The sequence below is a fragment of the Gossypium arboreum genome, chromosome 5 (assembly GCF_025698485.1).
Source record: "Gossypium arboreum isolate Shixiya-1 chromosome 5, ASM2569848v2, whole genome shotgun sequence".
Lineage (NCBI taxonomy): Eukaryota > Viridiplantae > Streptophyta > Magnoliopsida > Malvales > Malvaceae > Gossypium > Gossypium arboreum.
Window position 1 is genome coordinate 16668746 of NC_069074.1, and position 24491 is coordinate 16693236.

The 24491-nt window shown below is 34.2% G+C and overlaps 1 protein-coding gene across 1 annotated transcript; it reads right to left on the bottom strand.

Moving 5' to 3' along the window:
- Positions 1-4: 4 nt before the first annotated feature.
- LOC108457401 (beta-galactosidase 5-like) lies at positions 5-5175 on the bottom strand. Its single transcript, XM_017756440.2, has 18 exons — positions 4336-5175; positions 4150-4245; positions 3933-4045; positions 3747-3813; positions 3567-3659; positions 3288-3431; positions 3096-3184; positions 2872-2977; positions 2686-2773; positions 2368-2486; positions 2100-2264; positions 1819-1997; positions 1606-1715; positions 1396-1505; positions 1097-1204; positions 859-987; positions 577-779; positions 5-459 (listed from the first exon to the last, which is right to left on the bottom strand). Exons 1-18 carry the CDS (start codon positions 4504-4506, stop codon positions 348-350), a joined length of 2202 nt encoding a protein of 733 aa, XP_017611929.1. The 5' UTR covers positions 4507-5175; the 3' UTR covers positions 5-347.
- Positions 5176-24491: the final 19316 nt, after the last annotated feature.

Here is a 24491-nt window from a genome sequence, read left to right on the forward strand (position 1 = left end):
AAAATCTGGAAACAATAATGATCCATTTCTTGAAATCAATGTTGAACAATACTGTTAACTGCTTTGCATTTTGAGAATGAATTTGGCGCTCCTCTCAGTAGAAAGAGATGGCCAAAAATGGGATTTCAAACTCAGATATTAACAGGCTAGCTTGCCATCAGCCCCCATTTCTTTACAGAGCATTCTTTTCATGCATGGTGAGTTTAATGACGGCTGCCTAAGTAACACAAATAAAACAATAGTGAAATAGAATTTAGACAGTGAAACTGGGATGTCTTCTCCACCTATATTCTTGCACCTTGTTTTCCTTCCCAGGTCCCAGACTTGTGGTGTTGTCTAGGCAATGTTTATAAAACTGATCTCCTCACAAGAGATATTTTTGATACATCTCCACCAAGTTCTTCAAAGACTACTAACAAATTTTTTGTTGGCTTTAGCCATGATCTTGGAACATGGTACCTAAAAGGAATCCAGAAGATGAGGAGTTTAGAAGTATTCAAATATAATTGTATTTTATGCTAACTGCATCATGAGAAGTTCACTGAGCTTAGACGTATATGGAGTTTGAGGATATACCATCTTTGGGTTGGCTGGTCACAACCACTCTGGCACTTTGTAGTTCGGAATGTCCCCAAGTAACTACAAGTACCGCAGTTACCCTTTGCATAAGCCATCCAATATCTTCCTAAGCTTTGTCCGTTAATCCATACTTGACCCTTTCCCATACTCCGCATATCCAAAGCCAGTGGTTCATTACCTCCTGGGGCATTGAAATACGTCTGCAATTTCCAGGACACGGTTTAGCTTCTAACGTAAGGCCAACAAAAAGAATGACAAAATGCATTATTCACCCCTTACCTTATACCATGTCATAGACTGCCGGCTCCGTGCTGCTAGTGAACCTTGAATCCGTTCACCTCGAATCCATTCAACAGAAGAGGCTCCATGGGGAGAGACCAAATTCATTGCTTCTCCTCTTAAGCCAACCTGTTTGAGAGTGGTTATGTGAGCCTGAGCAACTTTTTCCCGGAATTTAATAAAGCATTATCGAAACAGGCCAATTTTAGTTTGTGCAGACCAATGCAAGTTGTCAAACCTGGTATGACCATTTCTGCCACGTCAAATCCTTCTTTCCTTGGTTAAGGCCATGTAACAATACACTTTGGATTCCAGTTTTCCATGTCTCGAAATGCAGTCCATCATTCTTCACCCCACCATAAATTCGTGTCAATAATTGTAAAACTTTACTATATAGTGTATTGAGTTTAAAGTGTTGATTGGGACAAATTCAGTTCTGCCCCATCTCATCCTAATGGACCCGAATGTAAAGGAAATGTCTGAATTATGTGATAGCTAACATTTGCATCCAGATAAGCATGGTCAAGAGCAACTAACCGGCAATCCAACAGCTACGCTGAGGAGTGCAATGTGATTTGTTCCAGCATGTAGATTCACTGGTCCTGTATATGTGAATCTCCTGTTTTCCCTAGTTCCATATGCTGACCCTGTAATGTACTATACGCCTTAGTATGACTTAAGCAGATACTTGCCCTTAGTATGTAATGTAGGTCAATCATTTCTCTTGCGAGTAAATCTACAACCAACCTGAAAACTGTCCGTTGACAAAAACATGAAGAGCATGGCCAGCTGAATCCACATTGAGAGTGGGTTTTTGTCCTCCTCGCAGAAACGATTCTGATGGACTAATGTCAACACTGGGATGACATTTAACCAAGAAGAAATTATTCATTAGCTAATTGCCTCGATCGATTTAAATTAAATATTAAACCTCAAGTGTCTTGAAATGCAGTGCCTCACCTGGTTGTGTACCACAGGTAGTCACTATTATCTCTGGTAACATTCATTTGCTCCAAGAGTCCAGGAGCTGTGATTCTTGAACTTGCTCCTAGAGAAGAAATGTCTTCACCATAAGCCTCCCATGGGAACATCTTGGTGTTTGTTGGCAGCATTTGAATCCGTGAGGTTTTAACTCCAACCTTGATGCACATAGGATAGTTATGTAAGGATTTCCGTAGGAATATCGAAAGATTTAAAGAAAAAAGCCTTAAACTACGCTAAAAAGATCTGAATTCACTTACTAATGCAGTGTTAAACGCCACATTTTTGCAATCCGGAAGAATGCTAATAGACCAAGGGGGCAAATCGTAGTGCCTGTTATTAAACGTCACCCTTGCAGCAGATTTCATATGGAAATTTGAGAGAAAAGCAGCACAGCCTCCTTGCCTTGAAGAGAATACATGGGCCTGAAAAGTAATCATGATTAACATTATCAGTTGAAAGTTCCTTTTTCAAATCATCCTACTATCAACATATAATAAGAGTAATCATTGACCAAAGAAAGCTTACTTGATGATAGGTTCCTAAGGAAGTAACAGTAGGATCTGAGGAAACTAAAGCATGTTCACATAGCTTAATAGCCCTATGAAGCTCCTTCAGATGATCGTATTTAGGCTGTCGGATTAAACCTAAACGAGGTAAACTTGTCAGTCATATCCATAACTCAGAGTTCAAAGACAAAACCCCTAAAATATTTCGTTATATGTTCAAAAGTCAGATCTAACTGCTCCTGTAAAACTAAGATAAGGCACGCTTAGATTGTGAAAGATTAAGAGAACTTCAAAATTCGTGTTTTTAACTGCAATGAAATTTAACTCAGTTTCTCACCATATTCATCGATTGGAGCATCATAGTCATAACTGGTTGTAATAAACGGTCCGCCAGCAGTCCGTCCAAAGTTGGTCCCTCCATGGTACTATCAAAAACAGAAGGAGCATAAACTGGTAAGCTTAAACTTGTTGCTATTACCGTGAGTATTTTTGAATTAAAACCAAAATGAACATGGTAACTAACCATGTAATAATTAACATAGGAGCCACCCTTTTGTATGAAACGAGCAACGCCAAATGCCAGGTCTTGAACCGGGCGCTGGTGAATTGGGCCACCAAATTCTGTAAACCTTCTCAGTATCGGGGGAACAAATATCAGATAAGGGAATGGAGAAATCAGCATTTCTAACGTTAATCCACTATCAATTCCAAACATCAGCCTAAAAGATCGGCAAAGAAAGTACTAACCAGCCACTCCAAGCCTCGGTCCACATCGTGGGCTTGTAAGGTTTGTTGGGTGAGAATCCATCACAGTAAAAGCCATTACACGCATTTATCTGAAATCAAGATAAGAGGGTAAACAGAGTCAAGGGCTTTTGAGATGACATTAAACTCGGTAAGGATGAAAAAGAAAAATGATTGAAGTAGATCATTGCCTACCACAGGGTCTGGGGCGTCATCTTCCTTGCACATTACCCATGGGACCCCTGTGTTAAGTTCAACAGCCATTTTTGCAGCCCAATTAATGTATGCATGACCAGCTGCTCCAAGTGCCCTACTCTCAGGTCCATATTCATTTTCAATCTGCACAAAAATGAATTAGTGTAAAAGAGATTAAAAAGCTTAAACATAGTCAGTCAGTTCATTGCTGATTTAAGCAATATACAAAGCCTCTAAAACTAGAAACCATAAATGCCACAAATAGCAAGAATCTCATACCTGAGACAAGATGATGGGGCCACCTTGTGACGCAAAAAGTTTTTCATTCTTCATCATTTGTACAATTTTCTGGGTAAATCCTTGCATCGCCCTCTGTAAATAAAATGAAAAAAGTTTCCATTTTAGTAAAGTAACAGAAAGAAAACAAAAAGGTATAAATTAAAGGGAGAAAAAGAACACCTTGAAGGGCTCATTATCAGTTCTGAAGCTGATACCAGGAACATACTTTAGCCAAACAGGAAATCCTCTGTAGCAGAGCGAGAATGTAAATTGTAAACCACTCAATTAAACAAAATAAATAAAAATACATTAAATTATAACAAATCTTTTTGTCAAGCCAAACGATATAATAAAAATAGTAACTACCCAAAATTCCATTCTGCACAAATATACGGTCCAATGCGAAGATGAACATATAGTCCCAGTTTTTGCACTGTCTTGATAAACCGTACAAGATCATATCTTCCCTCGAAATTATACTGAAAAAAAAAAACAGAACTCCAAATGAAATGTTAAAAGAAGTTAAACTAAAAAAACATAGAATTCAAAGTTAAGATGAGCCATTTGAGATCTAAGGTAGTACATTGCCAGGAGAAGGTTCATGGCCATTCCAAAAGACATATGTGTCTATGACATCTAAGCCTCCGTCTTTACCCTTCTTAATAAGATCCTCCCACATCTAAATACAGGGGGAAAAACACCCAATAAATCAGTCCTTTGCTTTTAAAAGTTTTCAGGGATTGTTTTTTTTAATGTGAAGAGACTCTACCTCAGGAGTGCTTCTGGGATAATGAATGGAGCCGGAGATGAGGATTCTCCTTTGTCCATTGATGAGAATGGCTTTCTTATCATAGGTAATGCTGCACTGGATTAGCTTAGAACTCGCTAAAAAGGCTGAGAAGAAGAAAATCAACAGCTTGGAAACTGAGCTAGTTTCCATTTCTCTTCAATACAAAGTCAACTCGAAGGGAACTTTTGAAACCAAAAAAAAAAAAAAAAAAACTTGAATTGGTAGAGCAGAGAGAAGTTGGTAAAGACACTGATCTGCTACTCTGAAACTAGCATTGTTCTTTTCACAGTTCACATAAAAGCTCTGAACTCTGCTTGTCTTTATATGTACTTGGGATATGTTACTCGCAGTTAAAAAGTAATGGAAGAATCCTCTACATTAAAATATTGGAGAAGCAAACAGTACAAAAGAAAAAAAAAACTTTGTATAATATTTCCATCCCTCGAGTTCAGTTTAAAAACTTGAAATGTTCTGGGTTTTGATTGTAGTGAAGAATCAGGGGAATTTATTTATTTTTAATGTTTTACGGCAGGTATTAAAAATAAAGTGTAAAAATCATTTCTATGTATTGATAATTGGATATATATTTATCGGAGTTACTATCATTGAATGTGATGATGAATAAAACTTGAAGTTCAAGTGAAGTATAGTAATCTAGGAAATGCTAATAAATGACAACTCTAAAGCAAGTCCTCCATTCAAAATCATTAGTACAAAAGAAAAACAAATCTCGAAAAAAAGTTACTATCCCCAGTTTCTTCTAATATGTAGCTTAAAGCAGAACATTTTCGAAGTAGGAAAAAAAATTGTTTTTATGATGGGTTCATTGTAAATTTTTATTAAAGTTATATGGTTTGAAATTCAAATCCTTAAACTACTTTACTTTTCACTTATTTCGAGTTAATTTTTGAATTACTAAATAAAAGTTTTTTATTGTTTACTTTTTAATCAAATGAAATCAAGTCCAGAGCTCTTAATTATTCATATTAATATTGAAACAATAATTAAAATTCTCTTCAAATTATAAGTTGAATTATTCTCTTTTCTTCTCCTCTATATTAAAAAAATTTATTTATGAAGGAAATGTATAGCTTAATCAATGAAATATCACAAATCTAATTTACAATCCATACCCCAAATACAAAGCAGTAATAATATTGTACAGCATGTATTGCTCAAACTTTTATGATTTAAATCAATTTCATACCAAATGTGATAATAGAGAATAACCCTTTGTGTGGTGTTTGCATGTGCAAATCATTTCTTTGTGTCGTTTCATTTCATTTTCATTAGAGTCCCTTTTTCGGATAATGCAATTCCTCAACCACACCCTCAAAAAATTATAAATGAAATTAAATACTATGATCGCGACGGTGGCATGCGACATACTATCGTGTTTTTTTGTCAGTTCCTGTACTGCAGACTCTCTTCTATCCCATCTGGCATGTGATGTGTTTTGTTGCCATTTGATCATTCATATTAATTACTCCAACAATGAAAATTTTAGCTTTAGGGTTTTCATGTCTTTTGTTAACCCATTTCTTAAATAGCTTTCGTTTTCCAAGTTAAAAGATAGTATTGTATTGTGCGGATTTGAGCTGTACTGAATATGGAAGCAGATTAGTTGCTGAATAAAGAAAAGTTTGTTGTCCTCTGCTTTACTTCATCTTGATGTTCTGTCTGTGTGTGTTATCCCTATTGGTTCCCTTAAAAAAGAATCTTGACCAAAAGAAAAAACACAGTTGGCTGGCTTAGAACATAAGGTACTTAATTAATGTTTTAGGTTGAAAATTGGTTTAGAGCCAATGTGGATTGGGTGAGCATGTACACCTTCCTTGCCCATGTGCACCATGCAATTGTATATACAACAAAATCTGACCGCATTTCACTTCTGTCGTTTACAATGTTTCATAGGAAATTAGGAAGATCTTAGGTGACCAAAAACATAACCCTAAGACATCGGGCTCTTGTGTTTGTGTTTGTAAGCTATTAACATTTATATCCTCTTATTACATAACCATAATTCAATAAAATATCTGAGGTTTATTTTTTATTTTTCTAGTGCAATCACAACTTTTCTTGCACTTTAAGTTGGAAGGAGGGGTGTGAGGTTACATACAAGGTCGAATATTGGTCATAATGTCCGCGCATTATTTATCACTAAACCAGGAATAAGTTTGATGGCCTTTTTCTCATCAAGTTAATGTTTAATATTATTATTATTACTATATAAAAATTGTCACAATCTGAAAAAGCAAAATAGGCACTGAGATTCAAACTCATAATTTTTAAATATCATGATTGATTATAAAAATCAATTTAACTAAACTTCGATGATTAAACTTTATTTTAAACCTCCTCTTCCCTATTGGTATTTTTTAATTTAAATATTAAATAGCAGTACACAAGAATTAAGATAAAATTGTTTTCAAATTTGTATATTACTTTCATTATTACGTCTACTCAAGCTTCTATAAAATATTTGTTAAAAGGGCGTTCTTTATTTTCATCATTAAATTATAAAAAGTTCAAAGTTTTCAATATTTTTGTATTAATCACTTTTCGTTAATGGTTAAGAAAAATATAATCTGATTTTTTTACCTAGTATAATAACATAATTAGTTTTCAATATTTACTCACTCTATCAATTTGATCCTAATTCTAAATAATTCAATAAATTTAACTCTTCACATTTATAAATTTTATCAATTTTATCCTTAAACACATAAATAAATATAATTATAATTAAATTTATAATTAAAACGTTAATGATCGAAAACATTAAAAGGAAAAAGAATTGAATGAATCCCGGGAAATATAGTCAGTGACCCAGCAACCCTCCTTGGGGTCTCCAAAAATAATGTAAAAGGAGACCCAAAGAGATTAATGCAATGGCAATTTTCTTCACTGCTCTCAACATTTTGTCAAAACAGAGCAGATCAATTACATGCCATTCATGCAGTAGTGGAGTCGGGTTATGATGATGATGCAGCCAGGGGCGAAGCCAGAAAAATTTTTTAGGGGGGGCCGGATGAAATTTTAATTTTTTATAGTTTATTTTTTTATAATTTGTAAAGGATTAAATTAAATTTTTATAATTTTAGGGGGGCCAAAGTGAAATTTTACCTTTACTAATTTAAAATTTTTAAAAAATTTCAAGAGCCTAAAATGAAATTTTCCATTTTGGGGGGGTCGGGGCCCATGCCAGCCCACCTGGCTACGCCCCTGGATGCAGCCCTCTTCTTGGCAAAGTATTCCTTAGCTCGAGCAAGGTTCTTCGCAACCGATGGCTTAACCCACTTCTTTCGTCTCGGCAGTACAGTGTGAGAGCAACCGGCAGCCTCAAGCTTTTCCCTTTGCAGATGTTGGGAAAATCATAATTGCATGTGTTTGAGAATCAAAATTCATAAAATTTGTAAATGTGAATGGTTAAATTTATTAAATTATTTAGAATTATGATCAAATTGATAGAATGTGTGAGTATTGAGGACTAAATGTGTTCAACGTTTAACAAATAGTAACCAAAACAGAAATAATCTAACTAGTGACGAAATTAAATTTTTTTATAATTTGATAATCAATACAGAAATACTGTAATAATTGAGTGACTAACTGTACAATTTTTTAAATAAAACTTTTATAAAATATTTGAACCAAATTACAAGGCTCTTTAAAGAAATCCTCTATGTTCATATCAAACCTCTTAGGTAAGGGCATTAACTCACCCTTACACCTTGAGATAATTTAGGCAGCTTAACAATTCAAAACCAAACCCTGTCTTTATATAATTAAATTTTAGTTTTTTATATATATATATATGTAGGGTGAATTCTGAAGTTAAGTTTTAGGCAACTAATAAAAATTTCAATGAAAATGTTTTTTTTTTAATTTAGATGTGTAATTAAAATTTTTATAAGATAAATGAGATTTTTTTAAATTCTAAGAACTTCAAAAGAAAATAAAAATATTTTAAAAATTTTGGAGGACCAAGCCCCCATAAAGATCGACCTCTGTGCTTATATAATGTGTTATCTCTTTGTTCTTTGTATGGAATGGTTGGGGCATAGATTTCACCAGAGCATTTCGGCAAGGGAGTGGAGCCCCGTTCGATTATCGCGCACAGGTCCAAATTTATCACATCTTTTCTTTGCAGATGACCTGGTGATTTTTAGCCAAGCCGACTTAGTTCATAGTGGCCTCCTTAAGGATTTTTTGAACAACTTTTGCGAGCTTTCTGGTCATAAGGTTAATGCTAGGAAGACGAACGTGTTTTTTTTCTGTGGGGGTTAATGAACCCTTAAGGAAAGCCATAAATGATACCCTTTGTAACGTCCCCCTACCCAAGACCGTTGCCGGAGTCAAGCAGGAGATATTACAAAACTTATCATAGCACTTAAACAGTTTTCGTAGTAAACTATCCATCTGCATCACGGTCGCTAAAAAAATCATATCTTGAGTTACGAAACTCGAAATCCAATTCCGTAAATTTTCTATGAAACTAGACTCATATATCTACTTACTAATTTTTTTCTAGAATTTTTGGTCAGGCCAATTAGTACAGTTTATTAGAAGAAGTCTCCCCTGTTTCAGGGTTCGGCTACTCTGACCCTTGTGCACTACGAATCAAATTTCTTCCTTTACAGTAATCAAATGACTATGCCATTTGTTTCAATTAAAAATAGACTCAATAAGGAATCCATACAAATAAATTTTGAGTCCTAATTCTTAATACACAATTTATGGTGAATTTATAAAGTCAGAACAGGAAATCCAGAAATTGTTCTAACCCTGTTTCACCAAAACGTAAATATCTCATAAAATACAACTCTTTTACCAATTTTGTTTCTTCCATATAAAAATAGATTCATTAAGCTTCAATTACATATTTTATTCATCATCTAATTCACTTTATACTATTTTTGGTATATTTTCAAAGTTGGACTACTGTTACTGTCCAAATCTGTTTTAGTATAAAATGTTGATAACTAAGTTTATAACATCTTCATTTCTTCTCTCTACAACATTTACCAACAATTCCTCTTATTACTCTTCACTAACATATCAAAACATACCATACTTAAAGGTTTTGGTAACATTTACAAAACATACCAAAATATCATTTAACAACTTAGATACTTTCAAAATAACCAAAAGACATCCTAGGTACAATGCCATTTTCTAAAAGATAGAAACTTCACCAATTTGAGTTTGGGGATCGGCTTGTATCTTTGAGTCCTTATACTTTCAGTACCTAGCTGCATGCGAAACAAACCGTCGCTGAGAATACTCTCAGTGGTATTTCTATAAACAATAGCTTAATCAACTTTAAAACATGGTAATTCAAACACATTATTGCTATTATTCAATATCAATCAAGACTTTAATAACCTTTACTTTATTTACCCTTATTAACATAACTCGGACACTAACGGATACACGGATCCAACCCACACTCGGGATAAGCACATAGTGCTTCATCGAACAAATCCGAACTTTAACATTATAGTACACAAAGTACTTCATCGGAACAAATCCGAACTTTAACGATGAGTCGACACATAGTGTCTCATCGACTCAATGTCGGAATATCCCAATACTTCCAATTCCTATGACATGTCAACTATATCCGACTAGCCCGACATCGTTAATAGGGTATTCAAAGTCACATTCATTTCAATATGGTAAAATACTTACCTCATTCACATTTTCATACAATATAAATATCAAATATAGCAATAACGATTAAGCTCGGTTTATAGAAATACAAACCACTATTTATCGAATTTAATCGATATCTTCGTTCACTTTCTCTTTTCCCTTCTTTGATGACGTATCCGATGCTACGTTTGCTACTAACAATCATACAATTAAAAATCATCAATATACTAATTCATAAAACACATTTTCACTTTCTATCAAACTTTTACAAAAATTCCAATTTCGTCCTTTTTCCATTACTAATCTTTTTTCTTTAACTTAAGCTTCATATTCTCTTTTAATCAACTCATTAACAATTTCTAACTCATAAAATTCATTATAAAACATAAATTTTGAGCTCTATTCAACTTAATCCCTATTTAAACCTAACTTAGAATTCTTTTAATAAATCACTCAATTTTCACTTCTAACTTCAATTCCTATCAATTTAACCCATAAAACCTCAATTTATTCAACTAAATCAATATCTAAAATTTTCTATTTTTCTTCATTTTAACCTCATACATGTAGAACTTTAAATTAGGCATCCATAAACATAAAAATCATAAGAAAATGAGCTAAAACAACTTACCAATTAATCTTTAGGGCCTTAATCCTCAAATTTCCTTTTCTTTTCTTTCTTTCTTTCCTTCTTTCTTTCTCACGTTTGCTCTCTGTAACTCTTTCTATGTTTCTTTACTCATTATTATTAACCTATAAAAATATAAATTAACATGTGTAATAGCTATAACATAAAATATCTTATAGCTATTACACATATATACCAACTATTACACATGTTATATCATACATTCACACACATGGCACTTAGGGTCTAATTGCTAGATTAGTCCCTTTTACTAATCTTTAATCTATAATTAAACTTTTATACCGTATGCAATTTAGTCATTATTCTAAATTCAAGCTACTTAACTTAATCAAACATTAAATAACCATTCAACTATAATTCATAAATATTTCTAATAAATATTCATGAATAAATTTCACGAACTCAAGACTCAATTTACGATGCCGTAACTTTGGTTCATTACAATTCTCTCCCCTTAATAAATTTCGTCCTCGAAATTTACCTGAAAAGAGATGGGGGTATTGAGATCTCATCGTTTCTTCCGGTTCCCACGTAGCTTCTTCAACACTGTGACTTCGCTATAGCATTTTTACTAAAGGAATACGTTTATTACGTAATTCTTTTACCTCTCGTGCTAGAATCTCAACCGGTTCTTCTTCATACGATAAGTCGTCGAATCTCTACATTCTCGGTAGTAATAACATGTGAAGGATCGATCGATATCTTCTTAGCATAGAAACATGGAAGACATCGTGCATTTTCGTAGTTCAGAGGTAAGGCCAATCGATACGCCATCGGTCCAATTCTCTCAATAACTTCGTAAGGCCCAATAAAACGAGGACTTAATTTTCCTTTTTGACCAAATCTTAGAATTTTCTTCCAAGGTGAAACCTTTAAAAATACTTTATCCCCGACTGAGTATTCAATATCCCGTCGTTTCAAATCAGCATCGATTTACATCTATCAAAAGCAGTTTTCAATCTTTCCCGAATTTTCTTAACTGTACTTTCTGTTTCTTGAACCAATTCAGGTCCAATCATCTTCTTCTCATTCAGTTCTGTCCAACATACGGGTGATCGGCATCTTCGCCCATACAAAGCCTCATACGGTGCCATCTGTATACTTGACTGGAAACTATTATTATACACAAATTCGGCTAATGACAAATAATATTCCCAGTTAGGCTCAAAATCAATCATACAGGCTCGAAGCATATCTTCTAAAATTTGTATTACCCGTTCAGATTGACCATCAGTCTGTGGATGAAAAGCTGTACTAAAATGAAGTCGAAAATCGAAGATTCATGTAATTGCTTCCAAAACCTTGACGTAAACCTTGGATCTCTGTCGAAATTATTGATTTTGGAATACCATGTAATCTAATGATTTCCGAACATAAACCTCAAAAGTTTCTTTAACGACCAATCGGTTCTCACACTAAGAAATGAGTGACTTAGTAAGTCGATCAACTATTACCCAAATAGCATTCTTTTTACTTGTAGACGTCGGTAATCCCGTCACAAAGTCCATCGTTATTCGGTCCTATTTCCATTCAGGAATATTGATAGGTTGAAGTAATCCCGATGGAACTTGATGTTCTGCCTTCACTCGTTGACAAGTCAAACACTTTGCCACATATTCAGTTATATCCTTCTTCATTCCCGACCACCAATACAATTCACGCAAATCACGATACATTTTCATACCTCCAGGATGAAATGCAAATGGACTATTATGAGCTTCTTGAAGAATTAACTCTTTCAATTTAGAATTATTCGGAATGCAAAGTCGATTCTGAAATCTTAGACGACCATTTCCATTAATGCTAAAATTTTTGTTGTATCATTCGAATCATCTCTCTTTCTTTAACAACTTATCATCTTCTAACTGTCTGATCGATTCGATCAAACATTACGGCTTTATTCTTAATTCACCAAAAGGCTTCCATCTTCGATGATACTAAGTTGTGCAAACATTGCTCGTAATTCAATCGCACTTTTTCTACTCGGTCGTCGGCTACTACATTAGCCTTCCTGGATGATAGTCTATGACACAATCATAGTCTTTCGAAGCTCTATCCAACGCCTTTGTCTCAGATTCAATTCTTTTTGTGAAAGCAGATACTTCAAACTTTTATGATCCGTATAAACATAGCACTTTTCACCATAAAGATAGTGCCTCCAAATTTTCAAGGCAAAAATTACAGCTGCTAATTCTAAATCATGAGTTGGATAGTTGCGTTCATGCGGTTTCAGTTGCCGTGAAGCATAAGCAATGACTTTCCGCTTCGCATCAAGACACATCCCAGTCCACTCAATGAAGCATCACCGTACACTACAAAATCTCTTTCGATTACGGTAAAGTCAACACCGGTGCCTCTGTTAACATTCGTTTTAATGCTTCAAAACTTTTTTGACATTGCTCATTCTAAACAAATGGAATATTCTTCTGTAGTAGCTTAGTCATCGGTAAGGCTATATTTGAAAATCCGTTGACGAATCTTCGATAGTAACCAGCCAATCCGAGAAAACTTCGTACCTCTGATACATTCTTAGGAACTTTCCACTGAATAACTGCTTCAATCTTCTTTGGATCCACTCTAATTCCATCCGCTGATACGACATGACCAAGAAACACAACTTCTGATAACCAGAATTCACACTTGCTCAATTTTCCGTACAATTTCTTTTATCGTAGTATTTGCAAAACAATCTGGAGATGTTGCTCATGATCTTTTTCTGACTTGGAATACACCAAAATATCATCGATAAAAACTACTACGAACTGATCCAAGTATGGCTGAAAAATCTGATTCATAAGATCCATAAAAGCAGCAGGGGCATTTTGTAACGCCCCTTACCCGAGACCGTTGCCGGAGTCGAGCACAAGGCACTACTAAACTTATTTGAGCACTTAACCAAATTTAGATAATTTATATAATACTTTTCAGACAAGCTGTCCAACTGTGTCATAGTTGCTAAATAATTCATATCTCGAGTTATAAAACTCGAAATCCAAATCCGTAAATTTTCTCTGAATTTATACTCATATATCTACTTACAATTTTTTTCTAGAATTTTTGGTCAAGCCAATTAGTACAGTTTATTATTTAAAATCTCCCCTGTTTCAGGGTTTGACTACTCTGACCTTTGTATATTACGAATCAGATATCTCTCTATACAGAGCTTCAATGACTATGCCGTTTGTCTCTAATAAAACTAGACTCAATAAGGAATCTGTACATATAAATTATGACTTCTAATTATCTTTGTAAAATTTATGGTGAATTTCCAAAGTCAGAACAGGGGATCCAGAAATCGCTCTGGCCCTGTTTCACAAAAATTTAAACATCTCATAAAATATAGCTCATATACCTGTTTTGCTTCTTCCATATGAAAATAGACTCGTCAAGATTCGATTCCATAATTTATTCATTATTTAATTCCATTTCTACTATTTTTAGTGATTTTTCAAAATCAAACTACTGCTACTTACCGAAAACTATTTTAGTACAAATATTGTTAACTAGTTTATAACATCCTTACTTCAATTCATTCAAACTCTATACATGCCATATAAATCTTTAAACATAAAACAAAAACTACCGAAATTGATCTGAATAGTGTGCCCTGTTGTGTTGATCCGATCTACCCACTTCACTTCAAGTCAATCTACATAAAAATATTAAACACACACAAGTAAGCTTATTGAAGCTTAGTAAGCTCATAGGCATATAAACACAAATCATATCAAATATCGTACACAATCATATATCTATTAGTTTAACTATTTCATCCTCCAAATCACAATTTCATTAATAACTCATTGGAATAATTTCCATATGGCAACTCACAATTTAACTCCCTTAGGCCCATTTCTCATTTACTTCATTGTCAAATTAGGGAACAATAAGGAATTGAGTGCTTCATTATCACATTGCCATAGTAAACCATGGACTTTCACATTGATATGCATCACACACGAAGCCATAGCCTTGCCATGGTCTTACACGGTTCACATATCATACCGAAGCCATATCCTGACATGGTCTTATACTAATCACATTATCACATTATACTGATGCCATAGCCCACTATGGTCTTATCTGAGTCACATTATCACATTGCACCGATGCCATAGCCCAGCTATGGTCTTAAACGGGCACACTTGTCACATATGTTTCAATCAACTCATCGTGGTCACGAAATAGAAGCACTCAAATCCATTATTCCTACTAATTTGTACTTTTAGTTACACATTATTCATTAGTTAATGCAAATTGATAGTATTCATCAACAATAAAATACTTTAACAATCATAATATTTTCATATCAAAACATTGAACTTTGCCATATGAACTTACGGACTAATTTGTAAAAGTCGTAGAAATTCGGGACTATTCTTAAATTTTCTCCTTTCCACGATTGATTCGTTTTCTTGATCTATAATTATAAAATCATTCCTTCATTAGCATCCATTTCAATTCTATTTCACTTCACAATTTATGCTGTTCAAATTTCGAAATTGCACTTTTACCCCAAAATTTACAATTTTCACAATTTAGTCCCTTCTCAATTCACCCATCAATTGAACTAATTTTCTCAATTAACACTTTATTTTATCATTATAAACTATTTCAAAACCTTTTATATTCTTAATTTCAACAGAAACCTTCAATTCACAACTTTTTCACAATTAGGTTCTAAATATCATTTCCTATCAAAATCACTTAATAAAACCACCTTAATATAAAATTAGAACTTAAATTTCATAATAATTAATCACAAAATTCCCTTATCCATCCAGGGCAACTTCCAATTTCACCCATAAAATCAAAAACTAATGAATTCTACAAGTGGACCTAATTGTAAAAGTCATAAAACATAAAAATTATCAAGAAAAGTAAGAATTAAACTCACATGATGTAAAATATGAAAACCAGCTTTCTCCAGACCTTCTATGGCGTTTTAGCTGAGAAAATATGAAGAAATGTCTAGATTTTTCAATTACATCATTATTTAACTATTAACTTTTATGCTATTTCCAATTTTGCCCTTGTTCACATTGTTTTCTTGCTTATTTCATACCCAAACCGTCCAGCCATTAACCTTTGGGTCTAATTGCTCTTTAAATCCATCTTTTAAATACTTAAGCTATTTACTCACAATTTAACAAATTTTGCGCTATTTTCAATTTAGTCCTTTTAATTAATTAGCCATCCAAACGTTAAAATTTTCTAACTGAAACTTTAATACTAACTCAATGACACTCCATAAATATTTATAAAAATATTTATAGCTCGATTTTCAACTTTGAGGTCTCGATACCTCATTTTTGACCCGTTTGACCTAATAAATTCTTTTAATTCACTAATTTCACCATTTCACAAATTCTTCTAAATTCTTACTTGACTCATAAATATTAAATTACTATCTTGTTCAATCTTATTTGTCGAATTTAGTGATCTCAAATCACCATTTCCGACACCACTGAAAATTAGGCCGTTACAACTCTCCCCCCTTTAAAAATTTCGTCCTCGAAATTTGTTACCTGAAAACAGATTTGGATATTGTGATCTCATTGACTCCTCTGTTTCCCAGGTTGCCTCCTCCAATCCATGTCGATGCCATAACACTTTTACTAACTGCATTTCGTTTATTCCGTAGTTCTTTAACTTCCCGAGCTAATACTTTCACTGGTTCCTCCGAATAAGTCATATCTGATTGTAGCTCTATCTCAGTATGAGGAATCACATGTGAAGGGTCTGATCTATATCGTCTCAACATAGATACATGAAATACATTATGGATCTTCTCAAGTTCGGAGGCAAGGCCAATCTATAAGCTACCGACCGATCCTCTCAATGATTTCAGATGGTCCGATAAATCGTGGACTAAGCTTTCCTTTTCTACCAAACCGTAAAACTTTCTTCCACGGAGAAACTTTCAAGAACACACGATCACCCACATTGAACTCTATATCTCTTCTTTTCAAATCAGATACGACTTTTGACGATCGGAAGCGACTTTCAAACTTTCCCGAATAATCTGAACTTTCTCTTTAGTTTCCGAATTAAATCCACTCGACTAATTTCGATTCACTTAATTCGACCAATACAACGGGTTCTGCACTTCCTTCCATACTGAGCTTCAAACGGTGCCATTTTGATACTAGCTTGATAACTGTTATTATAAGCAAATTCAAATAAAGGTAAGTACCTTTCCCACCGCCATCGAACTCGAGTATACAACACCTTAACATATCTTCCAAAATCAATCACTCGCTCGATTGTCCATCTGTCTGAGGGTGACAAGCTGTACTAAATTTTAACTTAGTACCTAAAGCTTCCTGTAGTTTATTTCAAAATCTCGAAGTAAACCTCGGATCTCGATCAGAAATAATTGATGTCGGCACCCCATGTAATCTCACAATTTCTGACACATATAATTCCGCTAACTTATCAAGTGAAAAATCTGTTCTGACCGGAATAAAATGCGCCGATTTAGTTAATCTGTCTACTATCACCCAAATCGAATCTTTTTTCTTCGGAGTCACTGGCAATCCAGATACAAAATCTATCGTCACATGTTCTCACTTCCATTCTGGAATCATTACGGGTTGTAACAAACCTGTAGGCACTTGATGTTCAGCTTTTACCTGTTGAAAGATTAAACATTTTGCCACAAATTCACAAATTTCCCGTTTCATACCAGGCCACCAATACATTTTTTTCAAATCACAATACATCTTCGTACTACCCGGATGAATCGAGTACATACTACTATGAGTCTCTGATAAGATATCCTTCTTCAATTCTAGATTATTCGGGACACAAATTCTATTACGATGGTATAACATACCACTATTATCAATAGAGTAATCTAAGTTCAAATTATCCCGAACCATTTGTCGTTTCAACACCAACTTGGATCTTCATCTTGCAATTCCGAATTCGTTGAAAGAATCTGGTTTTGTCTTTAATTCAACTAATATAGAACCATTTTCATTAACAAACAAATGAGCATTTAACGCTCAAGAGCAAATAATGATGATTTCGACTAAGTGCACTGCCACTACATTTGCCTTACCGGATGATAATCAATGATAAGTTCGTAATCTTTCAACACTCTAACCATCGCCTCTGTCTCAAATTCAGCTCTTTCTGCGACATTAAATATTTCAAACTTTTATGGTCTCAGATACACATAACATTTCTCTCCATATAGGTAGTGTCTCCAAATTTTTAAAGCAAATACTATGGCGCCTAACTCAAGATCATGTGTAGGTAGTTCCTCTCATGTGGTTTCAACTGTCGAGAAGCATATGCTACAACTTTTCCTGACTGCATCAATACACAACCTAAACCATTCAGAGACGCATCACTATATACTACATATGGCACACCTGATTCAGGCTGAGTTAACACCGTAGCCTCATCAACATTTTCTTTAATTGATCAAAACTTTGTTGGCACTCATCGACCATACAAACTCAACATTCTTCGTAATAATTTAGTTATCGGTGAAGCAATCAAGAAAAATCTTTCACAAATTGACGATAGTAACCAGCTAATCCAAGGAAACTTCGCACTTCGTAACATTCTTTGGAGTTTTCCAATTAATCACCACGACACCTTACTCGGATCTACCCGTATACCATCAACTGACACAATGTGACCCAAGAATCCCACTTCATGAAGCCAAAATTCTCATTTACTAAATTTTGCATATAACTGTTTTTCCTTAATATCTCGTAGTATAATTCTCAAGTCTTGAGCATGCTTGGATTCGTCTTTGAATAGATCAAGATATCGTCAATAAACACAACCACAAATCTATCTAGGTAAGATCGGAAAATTCGATTCATTAAATCCATAAAAGCAAAGCAGGAGCATTTGTCAAACCGAATGGCATAACTAAGAACTCATAATGACCATACCGAGTTCTAAAAGTCATTTTCGGTACATCACATTCTTTTACCTTTAATTGATAATACCCAAATCGAGATCTATTTTTGAAAACACCAGTAGCATCCTTAAGTGATCGAATAAATCATCAATACGAGGCAAAGGATATTTATTTTAATTGTTACCTTATTCACCGCTCAGTAATCTATGCACGACCTCAATGAACCATCCTTCTTTTTCACAAATAAGACAGTGCACCCCACGGCGACATACTCGGTCGATAAACCCTTTGTCTAATGACTCTTGCAATCTGCGTTTTAACTCTCTTAATTCTGCTGGAGCCATTCTATACGGTGTCACCGATATGGGGCTGTTCCTAAGCACATCTATCACGAACTCAACTTCTCTCGGTGGTAACCCGGTAATTCTTTAGGAAATACATCCATGAATTCGTTTACAATAGATAGTTGCTCTAACTTTGATTCAGAACTTCGAGTATCAAGAATATAGGCTAAATAAGCCTCATTTCCTTTATGCAACAATTTCGAAAGCGGACATAAAGGAAATCATTCTAACCATGTCATCCAAATTTCCAGACTCAACCAAAATAATGTCTCCTGTTTGACATTTCAAACTAATTCGTTTTCTCGACAATTCACTATTGCGTCATGTTTCATTAACCATCCATGCCCAAGATAACATCAAATTCCGAAAGGTAGCAAGATCAAATCGGCGGGAAATCACACCTTAACTTTCAAAGGGACGGTTATGACATATTAAATTAACTACCACACTTTGACCTAACGGATTTGTAACTTGTACATCATAATCAAGAGGCTCAACAAATAAGTTCTTTTCAGATGCTAACATAGTGCAAATATATGAATGAGTAGACCTGTGGTCTATTAAAGCATACAGGAACATCATAAAGATAAAAAGTACCAGCAATTACATCCGGGTTGTTGCTTCTTCTCTCGCTTCGAATGGCATAAGTACGAGCGAAGCCCTAACTTCGATCGACTAGCGGTATCTTTCATACCCGAACGAGTAGCCCTCAGAGCCTTTGCTTTCCCGACCAGGCGTCTTCCTTTTGAGGAAGAATTTTGGTTTCTCCTCTGCTCCACTTCTTCTACTTGTAATTGGGGACGATCACGAATAAAGTGATCGGTGGCCCCACATTTATAACAAGCCCTAATTTACTTCTACATTCACCGGGTGACTTCTTCCACAATGTTGACACTTGGGCCTTTGGGTATTTTGTACACTACCCACACTAACAAAGCAGGTCTGTCGGATGCTTTGTAATCAGTTGTCTTGGCCTACTTTTTCCTCGATCTTTCGGTACTAAAGTGGCTCGATTGAATTCCTCTTTAGATTTCTTCACCGGTAAAGCGAAAATGACTTAGATGCACTTCTTTTGAAAGATTCTTTACTTCTTCTATCTCGTTGCATCTTTTTATTATATACTTCTTCAAGCTTCGAGCACGATCGATAGAACAACAAATTCTCGTATCTCAATGCCCCTATCATCATTTTAATCTCATCATTAAGCCCTTCTTCAAATCGATACACATTTCTTCTTCGATGGGTACTATATCTCGAGCATACTTGCTCGGATAAATAAATTCTCTTTCATATTCAACCACCGACTTGTTTCCTCGTCAAGTCGAGAAATTCTCTTTTCTTCTTATCCGGATATCTTCTACCGACATATTTCTTCTTAAATTCATTTTGAAAAATTCCCAAGTGATCTTCTCAAATTTATATAACAACTTCTATTGTTTCCCACCGTTATAAGCTTCTTCTTTCAATAATGACACGGCACATATTAAGTAATCATCCGGTGAGCACGCCATTTGCTTAAAACCCTCATTATACTTTGTAACCAATATTCACTTTAACGGGTCATCGTCTGTTCTTCCCCAAATTCTTCAAATTTCCATGTTTTCTCGAGCTTTTCAAATGGAGAACGTTTGCGATTCGGTTGTCGGAGGAGGTGGAGGAGCAACCGGGTACTACAGATGTTGAGATAGGGGAGGAGGTTATGAGTCTGATTTCTTTCTCGCACATTCTCATTATACCACCGATTCATGAATCCATAAATCATATTTTTGAGTTCTTGTTCTCGCATCAATGAAATCGAGCTTCACTACTTGTTCCTTGTTCGAGATTTGTACTCTGCTATTAACTTCTTCTTGCTCCGTTTGTTCGGTCTATCGACATCTTTTCAAATCGAAGATAATCTATAATAAAAACAAGGATTAGATCGGATCATACACAAGACACTATCACGATTTATATGGCATGTAATTCTAGACACTTTTCACATCATACATATTCCGAGAATCGGCTAAACCGAAGCTCTGATACCAATAAATGTAACGCCCCTTACCCGAGACCGTTGCCGGAGTCGAGCACAAGGCACTACTAAACTTATTTGAGCACTTAACCAAATTTAGATAATTTATATAATACTTTTCAGACAAGCTGTCCAACTGTGTCATAGTTGCTAAATAATTCATATCTCGAGTTATAAAACTCGAAATCCAAATCCGTAAATTTTATCTGAATTTATACTCATATATCTACTTACCAAGTTTTTTCTAGAATTTTTGGTCAAGCAAATTAGTATAGTTTATTATTTAAAGTCTCCCCTGTTTCAGGGTTTGACTACTCTAACCTTTGTGTATTACGAATCAGATATCTCTCTTTACAGAGCTTCAATGACTATGCCGTTTGTCTCTAATAAAACTAGACTAAATAAGGAATCTGTACATATAAAGTATGACTTCTAATTATCTTTGTAAAATTTATGGTGAATTTCCAAAGTCAGAACAGGGGATCCAGAAATCGCTCTGGCCCTATTTCACAAAAATTTAAACATCTCATAAAATATAGCTCATATACCTGTTTTGCTTCTTCCATATGAAAATAGACTCATCAAGATTCGATTCCATAATTTATTCATTATTTAATTCCATTTCTACTATTTTTAGTGAGTTTTCAAAATCAAACTACTGCTACTTACCGAAAACTATTTTAGTACAAATATTGTTAACTAGTTTATAACATCCTTACTTCAATTCATTCAAACTCTATACATGCCATATAAATCTTTAAACATAAAACAAAAACTATCGAATTGATCTGAATAGTGTGCCTGTTTGTGTTGATCCGATCTACCCACTTCACTTCAAGTCAATCTACATAAAATATTAAACACACACAAGTAAGCTTATTGAAGCTTAGTAAGCTCATAGGCATATAAACACAAATCATATCAAATATCGTACACAATCATATATCTATTAGTTTAACTATTTCATCCTCCAAATCACAATTTCATTAATAACTCATTGGAATAATTTCCATATGGCAACTCACAATTTAACTCCCTTAGGCCCATTTCTCATTTACTTCATTGTCAAATTAGGGAACAATAAGGGAATTGAGTGCTTCATTATCACATTGCCATAGTAAACCATGGACTTTCACATTGATACGCATCACACACGAAGCCATAGCCTTGCCATGGTCTTACACGGTTCACATATCATACCGAAGCCATATCCTGCACATGGTCTTATACTAATCACATTATCACATTATACCGATGCCATAGCCCACTATGGTCTTATCTGATCACATTATCACATTGCACCGATGCCATAGCCCAGCTATGGTCTTAAGCGGCACACTTGTCACATATGTTTCATCAACTCATCGTGGTCACGAAATAGAAGCACTCAAATCCATTGTTCCTACTAATTTGTACTTTTAGTTACACATTATTCATTAGTTAATGCAAATTGATAGTATTCATCAACAATAAAATACTTTAACAATCATAATATTTTCATATCAAAACATTGAACTTTGCCATATGAACTTACTCGGACTAATTTGTAAAAGTCGTAGAAATTCGGGACTATTCTTAAATTTTCTCCTTTCCACGATTCAGTTCGTTTTCTTGATCTATAATTATAAAATCATTCCTTCATTAGCATCCATTTCAATTCTATTTCACTTCACAATTTATGCTGTTCAAATTTCGAAATTGCACTTTTACCCCAAAATTTATAATTTTCACAATTTAGTCCCTTCTCAATTCACCCATCAATTGAACTAATTTTTCTCAATTAACACTTTATTTTATCATTATAAACTATTTCAAAACCTTTTATATTCTTAAATTCAACAGAAACCTTCAATTCACAACTTTTTCACAATTAGGTCCTAAATATCATTTCCTATCAAAATCACTTAATAAAACCACCTTAATATAAAATTAGAACTTAAATTTCATAATAATTCATCATAAAATTCCTTATCCATCCAGGGTAACTTCCAATTTCACCCATAAAATCAAAAACTAATGAATTCTACAAGTGGACCTAATTGTAAAAGTCATAAAAACATAAAAATTATCAAGAAAAGTAAGAATTAAACTCACATGATGTAAAATATGAAAAACCAGCTTTCTCCAGACCTTCTATGGCGTTTTAGCTGAGAAAATATGAAGAAATGTCTAGATTTTTCAATTACATCATTATTTAACTATTAACTTTTATGCTATTTCCAATTTTGCCCCTTGTCCACATTGTTTTCTTGTTTATTTCATACCCAAACCGTCCAGCCATTAACCTTTGGGTCTAATTGCTCTTTAAATCCATCTTTTTAAATACTTAAGCTATTTACTCACAATTTAACAAATTTTGCGCTATTTTCAATTTAGTTCTTTTTAATTAATTAGCCATCCAAACGTTAAAATTTTCTAACGAAACTTTAATACTAACTCAATGACACTCCATAAATATTTATAAAAATATTTATAGCTCGATTTTCAACTTTGAGGTCTCGATACCTCATTTTTGACCCGTTTGACCTAATAAATTCTTTTAATTCACTAATTTCACCATTTCACAAATTCTTCTAAATTCTTACTTGACTCATAAATATTAAATTACTATCTTGTTCAATCTTATTTTTCGAATTTAGTGATCTCAAATCACCATTTCCGACACCACTGAAAATTAGGCCGTTACACATTTGTTAGTCCAAATGGCATCACTAAAAATTCATAATGCCCATACCTCGTATGGAATGCCGTCTTCAATATGTCGCACTCTTTTACTTTCAACTGATAGTATCCCGACCTCAGATCAATCTTTGAAAATACAGAAGCTCCTTTCAGTTGATCAAACAAATCATCTATTCGGGGAAGTGGATACTTGTTCTTGACAGTCACTTTGTTGAGTTGTCGATAATCAATGTACAACTGCATCGACCCATCTTTCTTCTTAACAAATAACATTGGAGCTCCCAATGGTGATGTACTAGGTCGTATAAAACCTCTGTCCAATAAGTCTTGCAACTGTACTTTTAATTCCTTTAGCTCAGTAGGTGCCATACGGTACAGAGGTATCGATACCGGATCTGTACCTGGGTAGACTTCAATCACAAATTCTAACTCTCGATCAGGGGGTAATCCAGGTAATTCCTCAGGGAATACATCAGAAAATTCACATACAGTCTGAATTTTACTACACTGACTTTCAACTGAATCCGAATTAATCACATATGCTAAGAAAGCATTACAACCTCGATGAAGAAGCTTGCTAGCTTTAATGGTCAAACAATACGAATTGATCCACTAGTCCGAATACCATTTACTTCAATTCTATCTTCACTTTCATTCGAACAATAAACTTCTTCTTATAACGGTCTAAAATCACTCCATGTTCGATAACCACCCATTCCCAAAATAACATCAAAGTCGCCAAATGGCATAATCAACAGATCAACAGGGAATATTCTATCTTGAATCATTAACGAACATCTTCGACATATATGATTCACTAAAGTAGTTTGTCCCAGTGGACTAGACACTTCTATTATAACTTTAGACAATTCAAACTCTAATTTTTTTGTCTCAACTACTTTT